General features: G+C 43.8%; 1 protein-coding gene across 1 annotated transcript in view; it reads left to right on the top strand.

Annotated features, from left to right (window-relative positions):
- The window catches only part of ADGRA1 (adhesion G protein-coupled receptor A1), a 1,280,537-nt gene that overhangs the window by 80,826 nt on the left and 1,173,787 nt on the right, over positions 1-25,924 (top strand). Inside the window, exon 2 of the mRNA XM_077455240.1 lies at positions 23,051-23,122. Within this exon, the coding sequence (XP_077311366.1) occupies positions 23,051-23,122 (72 nt within the window). The remainder of the gene's footprint in view (positions 1-23,050; positions 23,123-25,924) is intronic.

Below are 25,924 nucleotides of genomic sequence, written 5' to 3'. Positions count from 1 at the left end.
TGGGGTCTTTTGTGACCTCTTGGATGAGTCGTCGCTGCGCTCTTGGGGTAATTTTGGGCGGCCGGCCACTCCTGGGAAGGTTCACCACTGTTCCATGTCTTCGCCATTTGTGGATAATGGCTCTCACTGTGGTTCGCTGGATTCCCAAAGCTTTGGAAATGGCTTTATAACCCTTTCCAGACTGATAGATCTCAATTACTTTCTTTCTCAATTGTTCCTGAATTTCTTTGGGTCTCGGCATGATGTGTAGCTTTTAAGGATCTTCTGGTGGACCTTACTGTGTCAAGCAGCTCCTATTTAAGTGATGCCTTGATTGTGAACAGGTGTGGCAATAATCAGGCCTGGGTGTGGCTAGAGAAATTGAACTCAGGTGTGGACAACCACAGTTATAGTATGTTTTAACAAGAGGGGCAATCACTTTTTCACACAGGGCCATGATGGTTTGGATTTTTTTTCACCTTTAATAATAAACACCTTCATTTACAAATTGCATTTTGTGTTTACTTGTGTTGTTCTTGACTATTGTTTAAATTGGTTTGATGTTCTGAAACACTTAAGTGTGACAAACATGCAAAGGAACAGGAAATGAGGAAGGGGGCAAACACTTTTTCACACCACTGTATATGACTATGTTTTTCCCTTGTAAACCATAAAACTACATGTATAGCCTGTGGCCCTTTCGCAGAGCTTATACATCTTGACCCCATATCAGACACGCTTGCTGGGAAGGTACTGTTTGAATGACAAGAGGCCAGAAAACTTAATCAGGGACTCATCAATGCAGACAACTTGATGGGGAGTAAACAAGTCTGCAAAACGTTGGTTGAAGTGGTTTACCAGAGGCCGAATTTTGTAGAGCCAATCGTATCCAGGGTCTCCACGAGGACGACAGAGTTCATTGGTGTTGAAATGCATGAACTACAAAATCAGCTCGTATCGTGCCCTGGTCATGGAGGAAGAGAACACGGGCATATGGTGAATTGGGTCAGTGGACCAATATGACCGCAACTCACACTTTTTGGTTATGCCCATGAGGAGGGATAGGCCCAGAAAGAGCTTAAATGCCAAAAAAACTTAATTGGTTTCCAATCTCTGGCAAGGGAGGACTGGGGAATAGTGGTGATGTGTTGACCAGCGTACAAATTGCTTTGGTCCACAATAGATCTATAGAGATCTTCGGTGAAAAACAGCGAATAAAAATCAAGTGACGTAAAATCAACTGTTTCCACCTGAATGCCAGGTTGGCCAGTGAATGGGGGAAGTACGGGTGCTGCACAAGTGGTGGGTTCCCAATTAGGATTGGTGAATGCAGCAGGAAGGGCACTATGGGCATGACAAGCCTGTGTTTGTCTTCTTCTTGGTGGCAGCGGGACACTACTTGTGCTTGCCACCTCACCAGCTTGAACTGCACTTATGGGACTCGCCACATCACCGCGTGATACTGCAGTGCTAGTTGACTATGACCAGGGTTTACTAGGCAGCTGGTGCTTAACAGTTGACCAGAAGGATGAGCGGCACTAGTACTTCTCTGCTCCATTGTACCTCAATGACAGCAGAAGAAGATTGGGGTCAGGTACGCCTGACCTTGGCAGGGACCACAACTCCGTCGTGAGAGCTATCTGTCATGGAGCCGCTGTCGTCTACAGGATCGTATTCTGAGCCTGAATCTGACAGATGAGTGACTTCCTCTTCACTATCTGTCATGCTCAGAAACGTGTAGGCCTCTTCACTAGTGTAACTTCGATTTGCCATTTTGGGCTCTAAATTGAGTGGTACACTAGTGAGACTCAGAAGTAAAAAAGCTCCTGACTACTAGCAACTGTATCAAAACGCTATCTAAAAAACTGTTAGCGATCGAAGGGATCAGGCCTGACTCTGCGAACGCTGCAGTTATGTGTGTTTAGTGTTTTGTAAGTGACAGTGATCGATCGATACTACACTTGGGTGGGCTGGGCTGGGCTGGGCGGAGGGGCAAAACGCAAGTGTTAGCAGGTATCTGGGCTGATCCTGCTAACACTGCATTTTTGGGAACCCTAAACTGCTGGGGACGCTAGTATAGATGTGATCAGATCAGATATTGATCCGTTCAGATACTATACCACTAAGGGAGGTGTATGCTGCGTGCGTGGGTGTTAGTGGTACTGGCACTAACCTGATGCTGCCTGGGGTGACGCAGACCCTATCCGACTCTAAAACCTAACTTATATCACCCGCCGGTCGATCAGGGGGTTAAACCTTTATTAGGTAACAAATGGCGGGTGCCCTGACACTATAAAAAACAAAGTAATTAACCAGCGTCACCCGTAACAGTTATACGGTGATCACTAGTGAAAGGGTTAACTAGGCGGCAATCAGGGGGTTAAAACCTTTACTACATAGTATATGGGGGTACCTGACACTATAAAAAGCTGACGGCGAACCTAAATACTTACCTGCCTAACTAGCCTCACCTGTGACACTAATACAGCGATCAGAAAAAAGATTGCTTAGTGACACTGGCAATGGGGGGTGATCAAGGGTTTAAACCTTTATTAGGGGGGGTTAGGGGGGTACCCTAGACCTAAAAGAGGCCTAACACTAACTGCCCTACCACTTATAACACTCATAAATTACACCAATGCAGTAATCAGTAAAAAATATAAATTGCTATTGGTGTCACTGTGACAGGGGGTGCAGGGGGGGGTAATCGTGGGGTGATTGGGGGCTGAAAAGTGTGCCTGCATGTTCTACTGTTAGTGTAGTGTTGGTGCAAAATGGCATTGATGTCTTCTCTCCTCGGTGCCGGAATGAAAAGACTGACACGAGGGGAAATGACATCACTTCCTCTGCCTTTGTTTACATTACAGAAACAGAGGAAGCATCCCATTCACTGAGAGCGATCGCGAGGGGGTAGCCATGAATCAGTGGCCTCCCCCTCAGCACAGATCGCTCCTGGAACGATGCTGACTGCCTTGGGCACCGAGGGGGCACGATGCGCCCCTCGCCCATGGGAGGAAAGTAACGTAGCCATGCGTTACTTTGCCTGCCCGCATCATTCTGCCGCAGTATATCTGCGTCAGGCGGTTGGCAAGTGGTTAAAGGAATATTTCATTTTTATTGTTTCACTTTAAGCATTAAAAAAAAAAATCACTGCTCAGGAAAAAACACCCGTTTAAAAAAAAAAAAAATTGCATTGATACATGTCCCCTGGGGCAGGACCCGGGTCCCCAAACACTTTTTATGACAATAACTTGCATATAAGCCTTTAAAATGAGCACTTTTGATTTTTTATGTTAGTGTCCCATAGACTTTAACGGTGTACGGCTGCTTTCGAATTTGCCTCAAACACTGCATATTGTTTGGTGTTCACAGAACATCCGAACAACCAAAGTCCGACCCGAACTTGTGCTTGGGCCGAACCGTTCGCCCATCCCTATTTAACACAATTAGCAGTGATGCACATCCCATGGTGCATTGTTGTGCTTATAATTTTGATGGTATCCCAGTGCACCAAACGCATGCGCCATCCACCTCAACGCACAGTTATGCTCTACTGTGTCTTGTGGTGTTCTATGTTAAAACATTTTTTAGGTCCACTGTGCCAGATAGCAATAAAAACCTGATAAAGTACACTAACCCATCCTCACTTTATTCAAATCTAAATGAAATGTTTTGGCTGGAGTTGGGCTTTAAGTCAGTAGAGAAGGGGAAGGAGGCATGGCTTATTAGGGGAAGCCATGCCTGTTCAGTCTGTAGGCACCAATAGACAAGAGAATCATCTAAAAAAGGTTGGATCAAGCCACTATCAATGAACAACTACTGCTACTCAAAGGAGGAGATTCTCATAAAATTGTGTATGGATATTTTATCTTCTTTCATAAGAGCAGAAATCCTAAATTAAAGTATAACTATACCCAAGGACAAAAAAGTAATGTTGTGCAGCATACAGTCCTTAGATGTAATGGAGATGAAGGGATATGGACAGGTTTGTGGTCCAGATCAGGAGAGTAGCCTAGGGTGACAACCATGGTTCCCTCCGTAGATGCACTGGAATAATGATGTAGCCAACCAGGGTCAGAAATGCATTATTTGGAGGATTACTGGGTGAAAATAAAGGAAAAGAAACTTAAGAAAAAGAAAATGAATGGAGCCGCCACACCAAGGACTCATAAGAACCATTTTTGGGTTTGAGTTTAGCTACACTTTAAAGTGTTCTGTTACATGAAGCAGCTTTTATTTTTCTTCACTGGTCACTTGATCAGTATGCACGCTTTACTGCATAAGCAATGTATTTCTATTAGATTAGCAAAAGGTTTTGTTTTTTTATATAACTAGCAGGGAAATTGTCTCAAAGGTCAAAGACTATTTGCTTGGTGCTATTTATAGGAAGCCCACCAGGGAATCAGTTATTTGGAAATAACTGGTTTCATTTAGCTGGATCAACAAAATATTAGATTGAAATATTGTGCATTATACAGTAAGATTTCCTTGAGTATCATTGCTATAACATTTTACAAAAAACTAGATTTCGTGTGAAGGTTATGTACTTGCTGGGTCTTAGCCACATGCTTTTTTGGCAGCCTGTGTAAATTAATAAAGGTGGTAACACCTCTGGTAGGGGAGTGGGAAAGAATGAAAGCTGGATGAGCACTAAATACAAAACTAATATGTTGTGTTGTTCTAATCAGTCATCATTAGGCCACTGTTGTAATTATTCTTCATAGAGGAAGCACACGCCTTCACAGGGTTTACAGGATCTCTGGCAGGTATTGTATATATTACAGCACACCATGTTATTGGAGAAAGAATGCCTGGGTAACCCTTACTGACTGCCTATTATTGGTGATTCTCGTGGCACCACTGGAATTGGGAGGGATGGAGGAGTAGTTGGCCCCAAAATGCTATAATGGCTGAGCTTTACTTTTGGTACATTGCATTTGCAGCACAATTTATCACTAATATCAGCATCATTTTCATTGTGATTATTGTCTCGGGCAGATTAGTACTGGCCTTTTGGTTTATAAAGCCTCATACACATGATCAGACTTTGTACAAACTTTCCGGTGGATTTTTGTACAAAGGGCGTTGACTGAGAACTTGTATTGCATACACACGGCAGGACTTTTTCAGCCAACTTTCACCAAATTACGTGTTTTTTCTGCTCTTTACCACCACCTTTGGTCAGCTTCTGTATTGTTGTCTGATCTTTTGCATTGGTTCTGAGCATGCGTGTTTGTACTTTGTACAAAAGTCCTATGGTTTTCTGTACACACGATCAGACTTTGCTTCATCTGACTTTTGTTGCCAGAAAGCTTGTCCGTTTGCACAGCCAACAAAAGTCAGATGAAAACCGAAAAAGTTTGTCCGATGGAGCGTATACAAGGTCGGATGTTGCTCAAAACAGCTAATTTGCATGTTTGTTGTCAAAAAGTCTGATCATGTGTACGGGCCTTAAGATTGTAGTCAATGATGTAATGACTGTGGAAGGCCCCCAACTTAGCTGGCTAATCACTGTCTTGGTAAACAGTCAATTAGGAAGGTTAGAAAACCATTTGGAGTACACAAAGCATTGGACACAGCCCATAATGCCATGGGCGTCCGCAGAACTTTTTTCAGGGAGGGGCATCATTTTAAGGTCACCCATTCTCTGACCCTTTTTCGACAATGACATTATCACAGTCATAGACTGCAGACGTAGTACAGGTGATGGTCAGAGACTGCAGACATGGCCCAAGAGACTGTCAGAGACTGCAGACAACATGGCACAAGAGACTGTCAGAGATGGCATACATGGCTTAAGAGACTGTAAGAGACTGCATACATGTGGGGGGTGACAGAGAGAGACAGGGGGTGACAGAGAGAGGATGGGTGACAGAGAGAGGGCGGGTGACAGAGACAGGGGGGTGACAGAAAGAGACAGAGGGGGTGACAGAGAGGAGTGTGACAGAGAGAGACAGAGGGGGGTGACAGAGAGAGGGGGGGTGAAAAAGCCAGAGGGGTGAGAGAGAGAGAGAGAGAGAGGGGGTGACAGAGAGGGGTTGATGAAGGTCATCGCTCCTGATCTGATCCCTGATTCCAGGGGGGGCACTTGCCCCCCCTTGCCCCTATCTGCGGACACCCATGCATAATGCCCCATTAATCCTTAACCAGCTCCCTACCGCCATATTGTAATAAAATAGACAGTGGATGTGTGTTTCTGGAGTGCCATTCATAAACGTCACTCCAGAAAAAACACATCAGATAGCTCAGATCACAGACAATGTACAGAGCTGATCTGAGTGGCCCTGTACCTTATGAACACTGTGATGACCAATCACAGCAATCTTAAACGTTAGACATGTGCGATTCGGTTTGTAACAAATAGATTTTTGTACAAATTTGTTAGTATTCATACATTCGGATCAATTCGAAACATCCGAATAGCTGAAAGAACCAAAATACGAAAATTCCGGAATTATGAATAAGCAAAATAACGAACACACGAAAATACAAACTTACGAACGGACAAACTTACGAAAACACAAAACTCAGAAACAGTAAAAGAAAGAAAATGACATCTATAACGAATGATTTACATTTAGTATTTTCAATCCTTTTGTCTGTTCATAATTTCTTATGTTTGTATTTTCATTCATGTGTTCGTAATTTGGTTTGTTCGTCTGTTCGTAATTTTGTTTGTTCGTGTTCTCGAATTGTTCTTTTTAATGGACAGTGTAAAGCCCCATACACACTAGCAAATTTTCTGCTGATTTTTATCTTCAGATTTACCAAAACCATGTAGTGCAAGGGCCTGCCTGATTGCATACACATTGAAACTCTTAAGGTTTGACCTCATATTATATGGTTTTGGTAAATCAGACGGAAAAAAATCAGCAGAAAATCTGATAGTGTGTATGGGGCTTTAGTGTATCTTAATATGTATGTTCGTAATTTTGTGTTCTCAAATTGTTCTTTCGAATGGGCAGTCGTGTACACACGACTGGAACTTCCGGCAGAAAAGGTCAGATGGAATAATTTCATTGGATATTCCGATCGTGTGTGGGCTTCACCTGACTTTTTTCTTCAAAAATTTTGACGGACCTAGAAATAGAACGTTTTAAATCTTTCTGACTGAATCAATTCCTATCAGGAAAAATGTTCGTCTGGATGCTATTCCAACGGACCAAATACGACACATGGGCAGCTATTGGCTACTGGCTATTGAACCTCCTTTTCTAATCCTGTCGTATGTCATTGCGTTTGAAACAAACGGACTTTGGTGTGATCATGTGTAGGCAAGTCAGTTCAGTCGGAACTCCAAGAGTTTATTCTGACGGAAAGTCCAGTTGTGTATATGCGGCATTAGTGAGTGATGTATCTTACTTAATATCTTTAGCCAATCAGCTTATCCCTTTTGTGTCTGAGTCACACTGCATTCCCAAATCTTTTTAGATTCAGTTGAGGAGGAGCAAGCATAGAATTATTATTCTTTATTTCCTACGAATGTACAAATCAACTAAAAAGGCAATCTCACAAAAGTAACAATTACGAAATTACAAGTAGTGTATCGAATTAAATGAAAATTATTATCTAACAAAATTACGAATTTTGTATCAAAGAAAATTAGACTAATGGAATTACCAATCATTTTGTGTCAAAGAAAATATAATTGTCACGAAAATACGAACGGGTCTGAATATGAAACCTTGCGTCTTACAAAATTACGAATCATTTCATATCAACAAAAATATATCTGTTCCCGAAAATATGAACGAGGCCAAATATAAAAACTCACGTCTTACGAAATTATGAATCGTTAGTAATCAACGGAAACGTAAAGACAAAACAATTTTTTGTTGTTGTGCACATGTCTAATAAACGTAAGCACGCCAATTTTAGCTTCTTCTTACTCCCATAAGTCAGGAAATGGAAGAAGTAATACATGATCAAATTAATGAGCCATTCATTAGTAGAAGATGAAATGCAATAGCAGATTCATAATATTTATTCGATTGCGGGATTGTTTTCAACATTCTCAACCTTTTTACCACCCTTCTCTCCTGTACATTTCAGATCCATCCTGCACATATGCACAATAACCCCCTCATCTCCAACCTCCCACTGTATGTGACCAATACATTACCTTCCCCATTAACCCCTTACCCTTCTCCTCCCTCTGTGTATGACCTGTAATTATGTACTGTATTTAGTGCACCATTACCAAGCTCCATGCTTTAACCATCTCAATAACAGCATATTTCTTCTTTTCAAAAAGTGAGATCACCATAGCTGTCTACTTTCAAAAAGTAGTCATTTGGAGGGGAGGGAGTTCTTTCTGTCATGACATTTTGGCATTTTTATTTGGTATGTCTTTTGAAAAAAGAAAGTTAGGAAAACAGTTTTTTCTGCTGGTCTTTTTTCCTTTTATATAGTGATACATAGAAAAGGCCAATGGTTATTAAAGTGGAAGTAAACTCCCCTATTGTTTTCAGCCAAGGAAGCTGCCATCTTTGCCTCTGTTTAATCTTCAACTGCTATGGAGCTGCACATGTGATTTGTTATGACACCAGCCATTGGATGGTTTGATAGTTTGGCTGAGAGCACAGCCAATGTGCAGTTAGCATTCCCGGCATGCCTTTTTTTGTTAACTGTTTAAATCGATGGGTTTACTTCCATTTAAACCCATTTCTTTCTTCTTTTACCTACAGGTAAGCCTATAATAAGACCTACCTGTAAGTACTGTGAATAGATCCTAAATTTGGGAGATATGCAGAGTGCATACAGTTGCTGGCGCAAGCCATCTGAAGGTCCGCCATACTTACCGGACCTTCAGAGCCTGTGGCATAAACAGTGGCTCCCATGTGCTATGCAGAGCAGACATGGACACAGCCCCACTGTTCTGTATTAAGTTGATTTCAATCTTGATATAGCATGGTCCTTTGCCCCATGGGGTCCTGGCAAGCTTACAAACACATACTAGGGCCAATTTAGAGATGGGATCCGATTAACCTACCAGCATGTCTTTGGAGTGAGGGAGGAAACCAGAGTACCTAGAGTAAACCCATGCATGCACAGGGAGAACACGCAAACTCCAGGCAGATGGTGTCATGGTCAGGATTTGCTGCTAGGTGAGAGTGCTAACCACTACACCACTGCGCTGCCCTTTTGGGCTGTCAGATGGAAAAGGACCACTTGTCTGTTCCCATCCAACTGTTATCGGATCCAATCCACTGTTTTTGGTGGACAGGATCAGATCGAATGCCATCAGTTGTCACCCACTGCTCCATAGAGAGCTATGGATGGGGAAATCAGGTCCATCTCAAAAAAACTGACAAGCGGACCTGATCAGACAGCCTGTGCGAAACGAGCCCGACACTTTACAGTACCCAGAAAATTGAATTTTTGGTGTGTTGTTTTTTTTTTTCTTCTAGCATTGTTTTGATAGGGCACTATTTATTTTCATAACAGGTATCAAACAGTTATGTCTTATGCAAAACCCATTTAAAATGGCCTGACCTATATAGTTTTCACTGCTCTACACTGTCAGTAGTGGGAAAGAAACCACATCAAGAATATTCCTATCTCACCTAGAGCCTACCATTTCATAACCGCTCCTTACAATGCAAGTTATAAATCATTTATACTTTCTTGTAGTAACAATTCCTGTAATTTATGACAAATCATTAAATATTTCAGCTGAATTTAGAAAAATGAGAAAGCTTTGCGGATAATTGCCGACTGGTTCTGAAAAAGCGTAAATGGTTTCTTATAGCTTAAAGATTTCCCTTCTAATTAAGAACAACATTTTTTATTCATTTGGAAATAATTGACCCAATTAAGGAGAAGAGGGAGGAAGGAGGGAAAATTCTGAGTGACTGACATAGAAGTACAGAAATCCTGGAAAAGATTTGGAACTCGCGTTTCTAAAATAAAAAGAGCAAGGTGCTTAATAGACTGACCCTGAATGGACAAGGAAGTTAAAACCCAAAATCTATTTTTTAGTATGTTTGGTATCATGACTGATAACAATTATATACAGTTTTATGAAGAAAATATTTTTTTGTAAGTTTCTTGCTTGGAGATCCTGCCAGCAGGGCCGTCTTTAAGGCAGGGCAAAAGGGGCAGCTGCTCTGGGCCCTGTCATTGTTGTGGGGCCCAAAGCAGCTGCCTCATACTTGCCAACTATCCCAGTGTAAATTCCCTTGTCCCTTGAAGTTTTAGTCCTGTATTGTGTCCCGATGTCTCAATGTGAAGTGATGCTACTAATGCTGCCCAGCTCTGCCTTATTGTTGTTTGCAGATGACTCACCTGCAGACCCTGTGTTTACATGTAACTAACCGGCATTCATTTGTAAATAGTGGCGGTAACCTCTAGCAACCAATCAGTGAGCAGTATTACTTAACAGTAATCTCTAGCAACCAATTAACAAGCAGAAATCATTTGCTGCAACCTCTAGCAACTAATCAGTGAGCCGTAATGTGTGCTGTAACCTCTAGCAACGAGTCATTAAGCAGTAATGATATGCTGTAACCACTGGCAACCAATCGCAATTGCTGCCCGATCTGATACAGTAAACTGATTTTAAGTCTAGCTGCTATTTATTGTATGTCTCAGAGCAGGTGGAGAGCAAAATTGCATGGGGGGGGGCCCCCAAGAAAATTTTTGCCCAGGGTCCAATCAATATTAAAGACGGCCCTGCCTGCCAGTAACAGAAATTCAAGCTCTAATGCCCCGTACACACGATTGGATTTTCCGACAACAAATGTTGGATGTAAGCTAGTTGGCAGAAAGTCCAACCGTGTGTATGCTCCACATTTGTTGTCGGACTTTCTGCCAACAAATGGCTAGCGGGTTCTCAAATTTTCCGCCAACAAATTTTTGTTGTCGGACGTTCCGATCGTGTGTACACAAGTCCATCACACAAAAGTCCACGCATGCTCGGAATCAAGTACGAGCCGGAAGCGCTCGGTCTTGTAAAACTAGCGTTCCAGGTGACATTTGATTTAAATTTTTACACTATAAAATCTTTAGGTGGATTTTTTATTTGTATAAAGTCTAATCGTTTTAGTACTTTTTGCATCCTTGAATAGGCGGTTGCATTAGTGCACAGCCTCTTGAGCCGTGCGTTCCGGAGCATGTATATGCGCTCCGTTGTTGACTGGAGGCGACGTACTTCCCTTTACGTCATTTCCGGTGTCGGATGTGTTTTGACCGGAGGTGACGTATTTCCTTCTACGTCACTTCCGGCGTCAGGTGTGCCGGCTTCGTCGGCGCCTCCTGTAGGCGTTGCGTTCCAGCACCGCTGTCTGGAAACGTTACGCCCTAATCGGCGATACGCCCACTATGGGATTAGTTTCTCATATAGGGTGTTTGCTATTATTTCACCCATGACCCGGAAATGAGGTTGTTTGTGCAATGGGATAAGCCCACTATGGGATTAGTTTTCTTATTGGGCGTTTGCTATTATTTCAGCCATGACCCGGAAATGAGGTTTTTTGTGCAATGGGAATATCCCCAGTATTTCGTTTTTTAGGTGGATTAATGCTGATTTTATATATCGGTCTACTCCATACAAGTTATGACATTAAAACGCTGGCAGATTTATGTTGTAACATTGGAATGAGGCGTGGAACGCACGCCGGGCGCCATCTTAAACCGGAAGTAATATGCGGTGACACAGGCAGATGGAATTTTCGCCCAGATTGAAAGGGGGGATATAAAAGCAAGTGTGTTACAGTGGAGTGTTACCCCAGATGACGTCTTTGGAGGACGAAACGCGTCGGGACTCCTGCTGTAGCACTGTTTTTATTGATTAAGCGCTTGATTCTTTGGTTACATGTAAGTTCATTACTTTTTTATTAAAATTTTTTTCTTAAACGGAATTACACTATTGTAGCCCCTATTTTCTCTTTATATGGGTTTAATACTATTTGAGTTGGATTTTACTGCTGAGGATCTGTCAACTAGCCGAGACATCTAGTTTGATTCGCTACTTCCCTGGATAATTTACGTCTGAAATCTCTTATACGAGTACACAAGCCTGTGTGATCCTCCGAATGTATATTCGTGTAGGATCTATTACATCTGGTAAGCCTTTATCTTAAAAGGTGACGGGAATACCACATGGTGTCTGCATGTTAGTCTCATTTAAGGAAGGTGGATGGTGACCCTTATCTCACGTTTGGATTGGATCAACATTTATATAGAGACTCTTATTTTTTCTTTGGACTTTTTTTTATTATATACACTTATGAATTATACACTTAAGGTGTATTCTTTGCACATTATATGAGTTTTGTGACTGGTTAAATATTTTATGATCACATATCGTCATGTATTAGGTCATTTTTGTTTGTTTTTTAGCGCTACACTATGATTTAATATTTGTCAATGATTCACTGTTTTATATCCTTGTGATTGTGATAGCAGCTTTTTTTATTTGGATAGCGCAGTGTCACAGGGTAACGTTTTTTGTAAAACTAGCGTTCGTAATGGAGATATCACGTACATCTTGTACATCACTACATTCGTAATTGTTGGCCAACATTTGTGTGTATGCAAGACAAGTTGGAGCCAACATCCTTCGAACAAAAATCCATGGTTTTGTTGTTGGAAAGTCCGATCATGTGTATGGGGCATTAGCCGTTACCTTGTAATTAGTAGTAATAGCGTCAACCTGGGCTTACATACGCTTTTCTGTGAAAAACTAGAACCAGAACTATTTACATGTACATATTTTACTAGATAAGTGGAAAATAAAATCTAGAAAATGTGAACTACATGCACAGATGTTTACATTGAGCACATTCAATTGGTTATATTGTTGCTATGCAGCACAGGGGTTCTGCAAACAATGTTGAACAAGACACTATCCATAAAATGATATACTCTAGTATTTTATATTCTCTGCATCTACCTGCTTTTTATTTCACTTTCCAGCTAAATAAAAGTGACATAGTAGTTTGGTACATGATAGTTCTAGCTAAAAACTGATTATTCCTTTCTTCTAACACCTTTGGACTAAAAAGGTTTTTTTGGGGAGCAGGTACCTACTTTTAACTACTTTTAACAGCCTCCCATGGTGCCACCCCTCCCCATTATAACAGGGCACATATCATCCTCCTCTGTTACATATAATTCCCCTGAAGCCCCCCTCCTTTATTATATTTACCCCCCACGCGCACACACAATTATAATTCTCCTGCAGCCCCCCAAATTATACTCCCCCTCCTTTAATTATAATTTCCATGCAACCCCCCCCACCCTTTCAATTATAATTATCCTACAGCCCTCTATTCAATCACAGTGGGGTAAATATGTGTTTCATAGTTAGTTAGTTTTAGGTTGAATAAAGACACCAGTCCATCCAGTTCAACCTGAGTGAGTGTCTACAATTGTGCCCATCCCTGTACATTGCACACTCATGTTGGTTCCTACCCTCAAGGAGCCCACAATCCAAGGCCCCCATTCATATACTAGGGCCAATTTTGAACAGAAGCCAATTTACCTATCTGCATGTCTTTGGAGTGTGGGAGGAAATCGGAGTACCCGGAGGAAACCCACGCAGGCACAGGGAGAACATGCAAACTCAAGGCAGGTAGTGTCGTGGTTGGGATTTGAACCAGTGACCCTTCTTACTGCCAGGTGAGAGTGCTAACCACTACACCACTGTGCCACCCCTGTTTGATTCCCTGCAGATTTAGTAAGTTTGCCCATAAAGGAATGAAGGGTCTATCATTTTTATATTTTATTTTTTTATTATAGGTGTAAGAGGGGGGGGAGGGTGGCTGCAGGGAATATAATTGTGCATGGAAGGATAATTATAATTGAAAGGGGGCTGCAGGGAGATTATGATTAAGGGTAAATATACAGTGGGGAAAATAATTATTGAATTCCCTGCAGATTTTGTAAATTTGCCCACTTATAAAGAAATAAAAGGGTCTATAATTTTTATTATAGGTATATTTTAAACGACAGTGACAGAATAACAACCAAAAAATTCGAGAAACAAAACACGATACAAATGTTATAAATAGAGTTGCAGTTCAGTGAGTAAAATAAGTATTAAGTCCACAAGCAAAACATGACTTAGTACTTGGTGGAGAAACCCTTGTTTGCAAGATGGTTTTTGTAGTTGGTTACCAGGTTTTCACACATCTCAGGAGGGATTTTGGTCCACTCTACAGATCTTCTCTAAATCCTTAAGGTTTCTTGGCTGTCCCTTGGCAACTAAAAGTTTTAGCTCCCTCCATACATTTTCTATAGGATTAAGGTCTGGAGACTGACTAGACCACTCCATGACCTTAATGTGCTTCTTCTTAAACCTCTCAATGCGGCAAAGTAGGCCTATACCAATAGCAGAGAAACAGCCCCAAAGCATCATGTTTCCACCTCCCCGCTTGACTGTAGTGATGGTGTTCTTAGGGCCATAGTCAGCATTTTTCTTCTTACAAACACGGCGAGACGAGTGACAAAAAGCTAAATGTTGGTCTCTTCTGACCACAGCACTTTCTCCCAATCCTTCTCTGAATCATTTAGATGTTCATTGGCATGATTGTAAATGTGCCTTCTTGAGGAGGGGGACTCGCCATGTTTGAAGGAAGAAAAATGCTGACTATGACACAAGAACACTATCCCTACAGTTAAGCAAGAAGGTGGAAACATTATGCTTTGGGGCTGTTTCTCTGCTAAAGGTACAGACCGCATTGAGGGACCAATGGATGGGGCCATGTATTGTAAAATGTCGGATGAGAACCTTCTTCCCTTAGCCAGAACACTGAAGATGGGTGGTGGATGGGTCTTTCAGCATGACAATGACCCAAAACATACCACCAAGGCAACAAGGGAGTGGCTCAAGAAGAAGCACATTAAGATCATGGAGTGGCCTAGACAGTCTCCAGACCTTAATCCTATAGGAGGGAGCTGAAACTTTGAGTTGCCAAGTGACAGCGAAGAAATCTCAAGGATTTAGAGAAGATCTGTAAAGAAGAGTGGACCAAAATCCTCCTGAGATGTGTGCAAACCTGGTAACCAACTACAAGAAATGTCTTAACTTGTGCTTGTGCTTGCCAACAAGGGTTTCTCCACCAGGTACTTAGTCATGTTTTGCTTGGGGATCAAATACTTATTTTACTCACTGAACTGCAACTCAAGTTATAAGATTTGTATCTTATAATTATTATTTTATTATATTGTGTTCTTTCTGGATTTTTGGTTGATATTCTGTCTCTGTCATTTAAAATGCACCTATGATAAAAATTATAGACCCCTCATTTTTTTGTAAGTGGGCAAATTTACAAAATCTGCAGGGAATGAAATAATTATTTTTCCCATTGTATATTTACCCTTCCCCTCAATTATAATTGCCCTGCACCCCACAATCTCACATTGCATATAATTCCCCTGCAACCCCCTCCCTCTCTCACCTCTCCCCTGGCCTCCATCACTCTGTCCAGCTCCAGATAGTAAGCAACCGCTTGTTACCAGGTGGAATGCACATCGCATGATGACAGCACTATGTCCAGGAGGAGGAGTGAGCCACACTTGTCCAGCAATGGGGGAGAGACAAGGCAGACAGAGAACTCCCAGAAGAGCTGAAGCTGTTATAGCTACAAGGAGTTGGCCAACCTAATACTGAACTCTACGGACTAAGACTGAGATACCAATAAAGTACATGTGTGTGTAAAGGCAGGCATCCCTATACTTTTGGTAATATAGTGTATCATGGTTCAGGCAGATAAATGCTGTTAAAATTGATATACTACCAAAATTACTTTATACTTCTCAAGCTATCCCAACTCCCCCACCTTTTTTCCTTCTCTAACTCATGCCAAACTTAATTTGGCATCATAAGAAACCTAGGCATCCACAGATAATCCTGTCCCTAACAAAGAACAGGGGAGGTGTAGCTTTACCCCAATTGTTGCTTTTTTTCATGCAGTCTCTTTGATTAGGCTAGTTGATCCTTTCTTCAGAGGTTACTTCCCTGACCTGGACAGAACCGGACCGTTGCCTCCCAAAAGACCTATTACCCCTCACAGTACATGCAACGCTCCGGATCTGGGATATCTACAGTATCTCAGTAGGGGTCTGCTCTCTTCTAGACTGAGTCATATGAGCCCATTGTTTGGTCTTGCTTCTTTTTCCTGACAGAAATGGGCTCCGCTTTCCTTTGTTGGCCCCGACAGGATGGCCCATTTCTGCGCCAAGTTCACAAGGGTCGGACTCTCATTCCCCTTCCGTGGATACTCCCATCTTGTCATAAACCTGCAGTACTTAGCTAGAATACACGCAATTGAAACACAATATAGGCAAACGGTCCTTCATAGACTCTCTAATGCGACCTTCCACTGATTTTGAATCCTTGCTGTTGCAATTTTCCAACATGACTGCACACCAGTGCACAAAGCAAGGTCCATAGAGACATGGATGAGCAAGTTCTGACCTCAAAGCCAAAAGAACACCTTTGGGATGAATTAGAGCAGAAACTGCGAGCCAGGCTTTTTCGTTCCCATCAGTGCCTGACCTCACAAATGTGTTTTTGGAAGAATGGTCAAACATTCCCATAGACACACTCCTAAACCTCGTGGACAGCCTTCCCAGAAGAGTTGAAGCTGAACTAAGACTGGAATGCCATTAAAGTTCACGTTCGTGTTCATGTTCATATAAAGGCAAGCGTCACAATACGCCAGCTGAACTAAGACTGGGATGCCATTAAAGTTCATGTTCGTGTTCATGTTCGTGTAAAGGCAGGCGTCACAATACGCCAGCTGAACTAAGACTGGGATGCCATTAAAGTTCACGATCGTGTTCATGTTCGTGTAAAAGGCACAATACTTTTGTCAGGAAAGGCTGGCTGGGGACAGTGGTCCGTCGCCTGTCTGTGCGCGCCTGCGGGTGCCTTGTGCGCGCGTCCACGGTCGCGCGGCTGTGCGCGTTCGCGATCGCGCGGGTGCGCGCGTTCGCGTGCGCGTGCGCGCACGGTTACCGGCGCCAGGCGGGCTATTTAAACCCAGTTCTCCCTTCTGATCTTGCTGCTTGATCTACAGCGTTCCTGAGACTATTACCTGAATCTGATCTGTTTGTGTATTGACCCGGCCTGACCTGCGACCTTCCCTGCCTTCTGCCTGCCTCTGACCTCCGGCTTGTCTACGACTCTGCACCTGTCTCATCCTCTGGTCCATCCGTGCTCATCCGTTATCGACCCGGCTTGTTCCACGTTCCTGCCTCTGCCTGCTGCATCTGTTCCTGTACTGACTGTCTGGTTTGACCCGGCTTGCCTGACTCTTCTGTGTGCCTGCCCCTGAGTGATCCACCTGTTCCTGTTGGTCTCCTGCTGTCTACTGGTTCCTGTCTGCTGTCACCAGGGCCTGCTTGTCCAGCTACAGTTCCTGAAGTCAGCCAGATCCATCCACCGGCTGTTGATCCTGCCAGGCACTCGTGCTACCTTTGACTCCCGAGCCTCCTGTCACCATCATCAGGGGCCGTGAGTCGGGGACGCAAGAGAGGTCTCCTTCTGCATTCCGGGCTCACAACTAGGTACGTGACAGTATCAAGCAGCCATGACCGAGCCCGCGCAGGGAGCCTCTCCTTTGGATGAACTGTGTTTGCATCTGGCGGGTTTGACCCAGGCAGTTAAAGGCCTTCAAGAAAACTATTCCCGTTTGGAGGAACGTGTTCAAGCCCTCTCCCTGCCAGCTACTACCCAGGGGTCACCATCCGCCTCTGCCAGCATGCCTGCTCCACCAGCAGTGGTGATGTTACCCCCTGAACCTCGAGTGCCCACGCCTGAAAGATTTTCTGGTGAACGCAGCAAATTCAGGGCCTTTCGCAACTCCTGCGAGTTATACTTTGCTCTTCAGCCACGGACTTTTTCTTTGGAAGCCACCAAAGTAGGCTTTGTGATCTCCCTGCTCCAGAACGAACCCCAGACATGGGCACATCGCCTTCTTGAATGAAAGGCTGACGAACTTGCCAACCTGACCACCTTTTTTGACGCGATGGCCCGAATTTATGAGGACCCTCAGCTCTCAGCAACAGCCGAAGCCGCTCTCCATGCATTACAGCAGGGTCGCAGGGCCGCAGAGGACTACGTTGCAGAATTCAGGCGTTGGAGCGCAGACACCAATTGGAACGATGCTGCTCTCCGCTACCAGTTCCGGTTGGGTCTGTCTGATCCCCTGAAAGATGAACTCGCCCGTGTAGGGGTTCCTCAGACTCTAGATGAATTAATCAATCTATCCATACAGATTGACAGGCGCCTACGTGAACGCAGGTCAGAGAGAGCCGCAGGTCCGTCACGTCCCACCTGGATGTTGCCAAGAGTGCCCAGTTACTCAAGTACTATGCCACCAGCTCAGTCTACTCCTACTACTGATGTGCCGGAGCCTATGCAGCTGGGTTTGCTACGACCAACGCTCACACCTGAAGAACGTCAGCGTCGCCGCATGAATGATCTGTGCATGTATTGTGGGGAGCCTGGGCACTACGTGAGGTCCTGTCCAACCAAGATCCGTAAGTGGCTTCCTCCTTCTGCTGATCAAGTTCTTGCAATCACCAATGCTTCCCCTCATCTTGCTCTTTCCGTTTTGTTGCAGCTCCCCGGAAAGAACATCCAGGTTCCCGCTATCGTTGACTCGGGAGCATGCAGCTGTTTTATGGACTCTGTTTTTGCAGCAAAACATCACATACCACTACGCTCCAAGACCCAAGGACTAATGATACATCTTGCTGATGGATCCGCCATCCGGTCTGGTCCTGTCACCCAGGAAACCGTCCCCATCTCTGCCAGCATATCCAATCTTCACCATGAACTTTTATGCCTTGACATCATCACCTCACCCTTGTTTCCTGTTATCCTGGGAATGCCCTGGCTCCAGGCCCACAACCCTCGCATTGACTGGACTAACAGAGATGTTACCTTCCCTTCACCCTATTGCTTCCAACATTGTCTACCAAGGACTTCCAACCAGCCCACAGCTCTGATGTGCCTGGATACAGAAGCTCGCCAATTAGTTCCAGAGGCATACCACGATTTCATGGATGTCTTCAGTAAGAAAGGTGCAGAGACTCTTCCCCCTCACCGGGTCTATGACTGTCCTATCGAGCTCCTCCCTGGGGCTGAAGTACCATTTGGAAGAATTTTCCTTTAACTGAACTGGAACTGGCAGCACTCAAGGACTATATTGATGAAAATCTTAAGAAAGGATTCATCCGCTCTTCCACATCCCCTGCAGGAGCTGGCATTTTCTTTGTGGAAAAAAAGGACCATACCCTTCGGCCATGTGTCGATTATCGGGAACTAAACAAAGTGACCATTAAAAACCGATACCCTCTTCCTTTGGTGCCAGAACTTTTCCAGAGACTGGGGGCAGCAGTCATTTTTACTAAATTAGACCTACGGGGGGCCTATAATCTGGTCCGCATAAGAGAAGGTGACGAATGGAAGACAGCTTTTCGCACCCGATTCGGACATTTCGAATATCTAGTTATGCCGTTTGGGCTCTGCAACGCCCCCGCCACCTTCCAGCATTTTATAAATGACATCTTTAGAGACTTCCTGGACCTATTCGTCATCATCTACCTGGATGACATTTTGATCTTTTCTGCCTCCATCAGTAGCCATCGTCAACATGTCAAGTGTGTGTTAGATCGTCTCCGTCAGCATGGCCTTTATGCAAAACCTGAGAAGTGTGAATTTGAACAACAGAGTATACAGTTTCTGGGACTAATCATTTCTGTTGAGGGCATTAAAATGGACCCTCAAAAAATTTCCGCTATCCTTCAGTGGCCTGCTCCTGTGGATAAAAAGGGTGTTCAGCGGTTTGTGGGCTTTTCGAACTTTTATCGGAAATTTATTAAAGGATTCTCAGCCATCATCTCACCTATTACCCAGCTGACTAAGCAGGGAGTTCGATTTCATTGGACTTCTGAAGCTCAAACTGCTTTTGACACCCTTAAGAAACTTTTTACCTCTGCTTCCATACTGAAACACCCTGACCCGGCTCTTCCGTTTGTTCTGGAGGTTGATGCATCCGAAGTCGCCGTTGGGGCAGTACTCTCACAACGACAAGGCCCCAAGTCTCTTCTGTTCCCTGTTGGCTTCTTTTCACGCAAGCTTTCTGCTCCTGAAAGAAATTATGATGTGGGAGACAGAGAACTATTAGCAATAAAAGCGGCTTTGGAGGAGTGGCGGTACCTTCTGGAAGGAGCAGCTCACCCGATCTTGATCTATACGGATCACAAAAACCTGGAGTACCTGAAATCTGCTAGAAGGTTGAAGCCACGTCAAGCCAGGTGGGCGCTGTTCTTTTCCAGGTTTGCCTTCCATGTCACCTACAGACCAGGTTCAAAAAATACCAAACCGGACGCATTGTCCCGCATGTTCAATGATCCCAAAGTACCTACCTCTCCGGATACTATTCTGTCGGCGGAAAACTTTCTCCTTCTTCAGGAAGATCTGTTAAGCCGGATTAAGCAAGCTTCCAGTGAAGACCCCCCTCCTGCAGTAGCAAGGCTGCTTGCGAAAGACGGTCTGTTCTGGCTTGAGGACAAAATCTTCATTCCAGAAAATCTTCGGGCCACCATACTCGGGCTCTGCCATGACCATGTACTAGCCGGCCACTTCGGTGTCTCCAAGACGTCTGACCTCGTGCAACGAACATTCTGGTGGCCGCAAGTTGCAAAGGACTGCAAAAGATATGTGGAGTCTTGTTCCATCTGTAATCGCAGCAAGGGTAATAAGGCCAGGGCTTGGGGCCTGCTCAAACCTCTACCTGCTCCAGAGAGACCCTGGAAGTTAATCTCCATGGACTTTATTGTTGAACTTCCCCCTTCAGAAGGCCATACAGCCATCTTTGTGGTAGTGGATCGGCTGTCCAAGATGGCACACTTCATCCCCTTGAAGGGAACACCATCAGCACCGGAAACTGCACAAGTCTTTATCAGGGAAGTCATCAGGCTTCATGGAGTTCCAGCCAACATCATATCAGATAGGGGGGTGCAGTTTACCTCTCGTTTCTGGAGAGCACTATGCAGTTCCCTTGGCATCGAGCTATCTTTTTCTTCTGCATACCACCCTCAGACAAATGGGCAGACAGAGAGAACTAACCAGACTCTTGAGCAGTATCTACGCTGCTTTTCTTCCTTTTCCCAGGATGACTGGTTCTCTCTGTTGCCACTAGCTGAGTTCGCTTATAATAATTCCATCCATTCTACCATCAAGCAGACCCCGTTTTTTGCCAATTATGGTTTCCACCCATCATTTCTACCTAACTCTGTTCCTGAATGTTCTGTGCCAGCCGTTCTCAAGACTGTGGATTTTTTCAGTATCAACAATAAACTGTTGCAGGAAACCATGACCAGAGCACAAGCACTAAACAAAGAGACTTTTGATAAAAACAGACGGGGGGAACTGATTCTGAAACCTGGAGACCAAGTTTGGCTGTCTACAGTTAATCTCCGACTCGCTTGCCCTTCAAAGAAATTGGGACCTAAGTTTCTGGGTCCCTTCTCAGTCAAGAGGAGAATCAATGAGGTGGCCTACGAACTGGAACTGCCAGAAACACTTCGGGTACACCCCGTTTTTCATGTTTCTCTCCTGAAACCCGCCATCTCTAACCCTTTCCCAGGACGAGCCACAGATCCTCCTCCTCCTATCATGGTCAATGGTGAAGAGGAGTTCGAAGTGGAGGCAATAATGGATTGCAGGAAGAGGAATAACTGTGTCCAATTTCTCATTAAATGGAAGGGGTACGGTTCCGAGGAAAACTCATGGGAGCCTGAAAGCAACATACATGCCAAGCATCTGATACAGGCCTTCAAGAGATCCCATCCTGAGAAAATGGCCCGGTTGGGCATCCGGAGGCTGCCCCTTGGGAGGGGGCAATGTCAGGAAAGGCTGGCTGGGGACAGTGGTCCGTCGCCTGTCTGTGCACGCCTGCGGGTGCCTTGTGCGCGCGTCCACGGTCGCGCGGCTGTGCGCGTTCGCGATCGCGCGGGTGCGCGCGTTCGCGTGCGCGCGTTCGCGTGCGCGCGCGCGCACGGTTACCGGCGCCAGGCGGGCTATTTAAACCCAGTTCTCCCTTCTGATCTTGCTGCTTGATCTACAGAGTTCCTGAGACTATTATCCGGATTCTGATCTGTTTGTGTATTGACCCGGCCTGACCTGCGACCTTCCCTGCCTTCTGCCTGCCTCTGACCTCCGGCTTGTCTACGACTCTGCACCTGTCTCATCCTCTGGTCCATCCGTGCTCATCCGTTATCGACCCGGCTTGTTCCACGTTCCTGCCTCTGCCTGCTGCATCTGTTCCTGTACTGACTGTCTGGTTTGACCCGGCTTGCCTGACTCTTCTGTGTGCCTGCCCCTGAGTGATCCACCTGTTCCTGTTGGTCTCCTGCTGTCTACTGGTTCCTGTCTGCTGTCACCAGGGCCTGCTTGTCCAGCTACAGTTCCTGAAGTCAGCCAGATCCATCCACCGGCTGTTGATCCTGCCAGGCACTCGTGCTACCTTTGACTCCCGAGCCTCCTGTCACCATCATCAGGGGCCGTGAGTCGGGGACGCAAGAGAGGTCTCCTTCTGCATTCCGGGCTCACAACTAGGTACGTGACAACTTTTGGTAATATAGTGTATGTGCTATCGTTACAGTCATTAAGAGCAGGAGAATTAATTTTGGGTTGTTCTTTGGTGGTAGTTTATGGAAGTAACAAGAAATATACAGCTAAATAAAAAAAAAAAAAAAAAATATATATATATATATATATATATATATATATATATATATCCATAACTATTTACTATGAAATTAAAGCCCAATTTGTCCTAAAAAGAAACAAGGTATAATCCACTTGGATGCACAAAGTAGTTGTGGTGAATCTGTACCGCTTTACTAACACATGTCAAAATTGAAAGTTTGAGCTTAGGCATTAAAATTTGTTTTACCCTTAGGTATAAAGGGGTTACAACTCTTCCAATTCAAAAATGTGAAACATTGGGAAATGTGTAGATCAATATGAATATGAAATGGAAAAAAAAACAATTTATAGAATGCAGCAGTTTTAATTTACCAAGAGTTTCTTGTTTTATATTTACAGGATTCTGAGCAATAACAAGATATCGCTGGTAAGGAACAGAGCTTTTTTTGGGCTGAACTCCCTGGAGAAACTGTGAGTAGGAATCTTATTCTGACCATTTCTTCAATTTGAAAAATGGCTGAAAATGAATTGCTTATAGAGTTTACTGGGATCACAACGCGTAATACATTTCACTTGTCACTGTTTCAGATTGTCCAACTTATATAAACATTGTCATGAACCAGAAAGTTCAGGAGAAAAAAACAGAACTACAAAAAAAAAAAAAAGTAAAGAGATAAAAAGCCAGAGTATCCTTAACAGCATGTAATAATAATAAAAAAAAAGTTGAACATCTTGTAAATCCATTGGGTTTTCCTTGGAAAGTCATTTCTGTATAAATAGAAACCGGAGGCTTTTAATACAGCTGAGAAAAGAAGATTCTCCTCAATAGACTCCAACGTGATGATCACATAATTTAGTACTGGGGCACAGTTATATTATAAGGAATTATACATATGACTGTTTAGCAGGAATAGATTTTCTGGTGAGCTTTGCTTATCTTGGCATATTAGATTTGAAATAATATGCACACCTGAGACAGATCACATATGCTAGATTACATGTAATATGCCAAGCTTAGCAGTTTTATAATATACAAATCTTTTAATTTAGATATTTTTTTTTTTTCATTTTAATTGTTCCACAGTGTTTTTGGCGTGCTGATCCTGATGTCCCAATATACACTATATTGTCAAAAGTATTGGTATGCCTTCCTTTACATGCACATGAACCTTAATGGCATGTAAGTCTTAGTCTGTAGGGTTCAATATTGAGTTGGCCCACCCTTTGCAGCTATAACAGCTTCAACTCTTCTGGGAAGGCTGTCCACAAGGTTTAGGAGTGTGTCTATGGGAATGTTTGACCATTCTTCGAAAAAAGCATTTTTGAGGTCAGGCACTGATGTGAACGAGAAGGCCTGGCTTGCAGTCTCCACTCTAATTATTTCCAAAGGTGTTCTTTAGGGTTGAGGTTAGGACTCCATGTTTTTATGGCCCTTGCTTTGTGCAGTGGTGTGCAGTCATTTTGGAACAGAAAGGGGCCATCCCCAAACTGTTCCCCCAAAGTTGGGAGCATGAAATTGTCCGAAATGTCTTGGTATGCTGACGCCCTAAAAGTTCCCTTCACTGGAACTAAGGGGCCATGCCCAAGTCCTTAAACATAACCCCACACCATAATCCCCCCTCCACCAAATGATTTGGACCAGTGCACAAAGCGAGCGAGATGGATGAGTGAGTTTGGGATGGAGGAACTTGACTGGGCTGCACAGAGTTCTGACCTCAACTGGATAGAACACCTTTGGGATGAATTAGAGTGGAGACTACAAGCCAGTGCCTGATCTCACAAATGCGCTTCTGGAAGAATGGGCAAACATTCCCATAGACACACTTCTAAACCTTGTGGACAGCCTTTGCAGAACAGTTGAAGCTGTTATAGCTGCAAAGGGTGGGCTAACGCAATATAGTGTATGTTGCAAGTTCTATGACTCCATGAGGGACTGTAGACATTGAGGCTTAAAACCTTTTCTCATACCCCAAAATTGCCAGATGTTATCCCCAGCCCTTCCAAAATTTACAAGACGACAGACTTTTTTTTGGAGTCTAATGGCCATAGCAGTATTTTTTTTTTTGTAAAAACGAAACAAAAAAACAGACATTAATTAAAAAATAGAAAACACAAAACAAGGTATGTATGAAAACTGATCTCCTGCCTCAAGGTCTTTCAAGGTACTTATGATCCAAAAAGTGGCTGCATCTTCAACAAAAATTCCTATTAAGGCCCCTGTTAGACCACTTCTGAGACAATTACCCTCATACTACCCCAGACATCACCACTATGTTATCATTACCAACATAGCCTAATTTTTGGCCAGGGTCACCATATCTTAGATGTGTCCAACCCACCATTCTCCAAAGATTTTAACCAGAACTGCCTTCAAAGACCAAGAGACCACTGCTTGTTGCTATAATAGTTATCTCAGGCAAATATACCACAGACAAAATGTAGGTGCAATATCACAAAACCATCTTTACAGAACCAAAAATAGTGATAAACAGGGAGGAAACAAAAGGAGACAGCCCACTGGAGGGAGGGCATTAGAAACTTGACCAGAGCTGGTTAAGCTTCAACTGATCTTCTGTAGGAACCCATCTCCTCCCAACCACCCAAACCCACCCCCCTGTGATTCTAATGTCTCAAGTCAGGTAAGTGTCCTTTTTCTTTACTTAAATCTGAACTATACCCACCTGGAATTTGGCAATGCGCCATCCCCAAAACTCCCCACCAGCTGTTGACATCATCGGGGAACCATGCTTTCAAGTCCTGATCACCGGCCGCTGTCATTGGCCGGGCGGAGATGACATCACTCTCATGCATGCGTGGGAGTTCCTTCAAATTCAGTATTGCCAAATTTGTGCAGTGAGCTCTGCTTGCACAGCTTACTGTACAGGGGTGGACAGGCAGGTAAGACGCTTGAATGCAGAAGAGACAAAGCATTTATCTTCTGCATTAAAAATGTTGCCTGTCCACAAAACCTAAAGTTCTACTTTAAAATAAATTTAACATGAATCACCTTCTCTTCTGCAAGCCCCCAGTCATGTCGGTCTTCCCCTTTGCTTCGCTTACAGCTGCAGGCATTGTTCTGGACTCAAGCTATTGGAGTTTTGTATGTTGCAGCTCGCTTTTGAGAAAGCTGTGATGTGTTGTATACTGGGCTTACAGGTGCCCTCCAGATTTCTCTTGGCGGTTAAAAAGGGAATTCAGCTCTGGCTCCATAATTTTTTCTGGTTTATGATATTATTATGCCCATGTAGTTTTACCAAGGGGAATTCAAAAACT

This window comes from Lithobates pipiens, unplaced genomic scaffold, assembly GCF_037356315.1.
Source record: "Lithobates pipiens isolate NorthernLeopardFrog02 unplaced genomic scaffold, aLitPip1_a1.2 Scaffold_25, whole genome shotgun sequence".
Lineage (NCBI taxonomy): Eukaryota > Metazoa > Chordata > Amphibia > Anura > Ranidae > Lithobates > Lithobates pipiens.
Note: the sequence above shows the minus strand (reverse complement) of the source record. Positions and strands in the feature narration are given on the sequence as shown.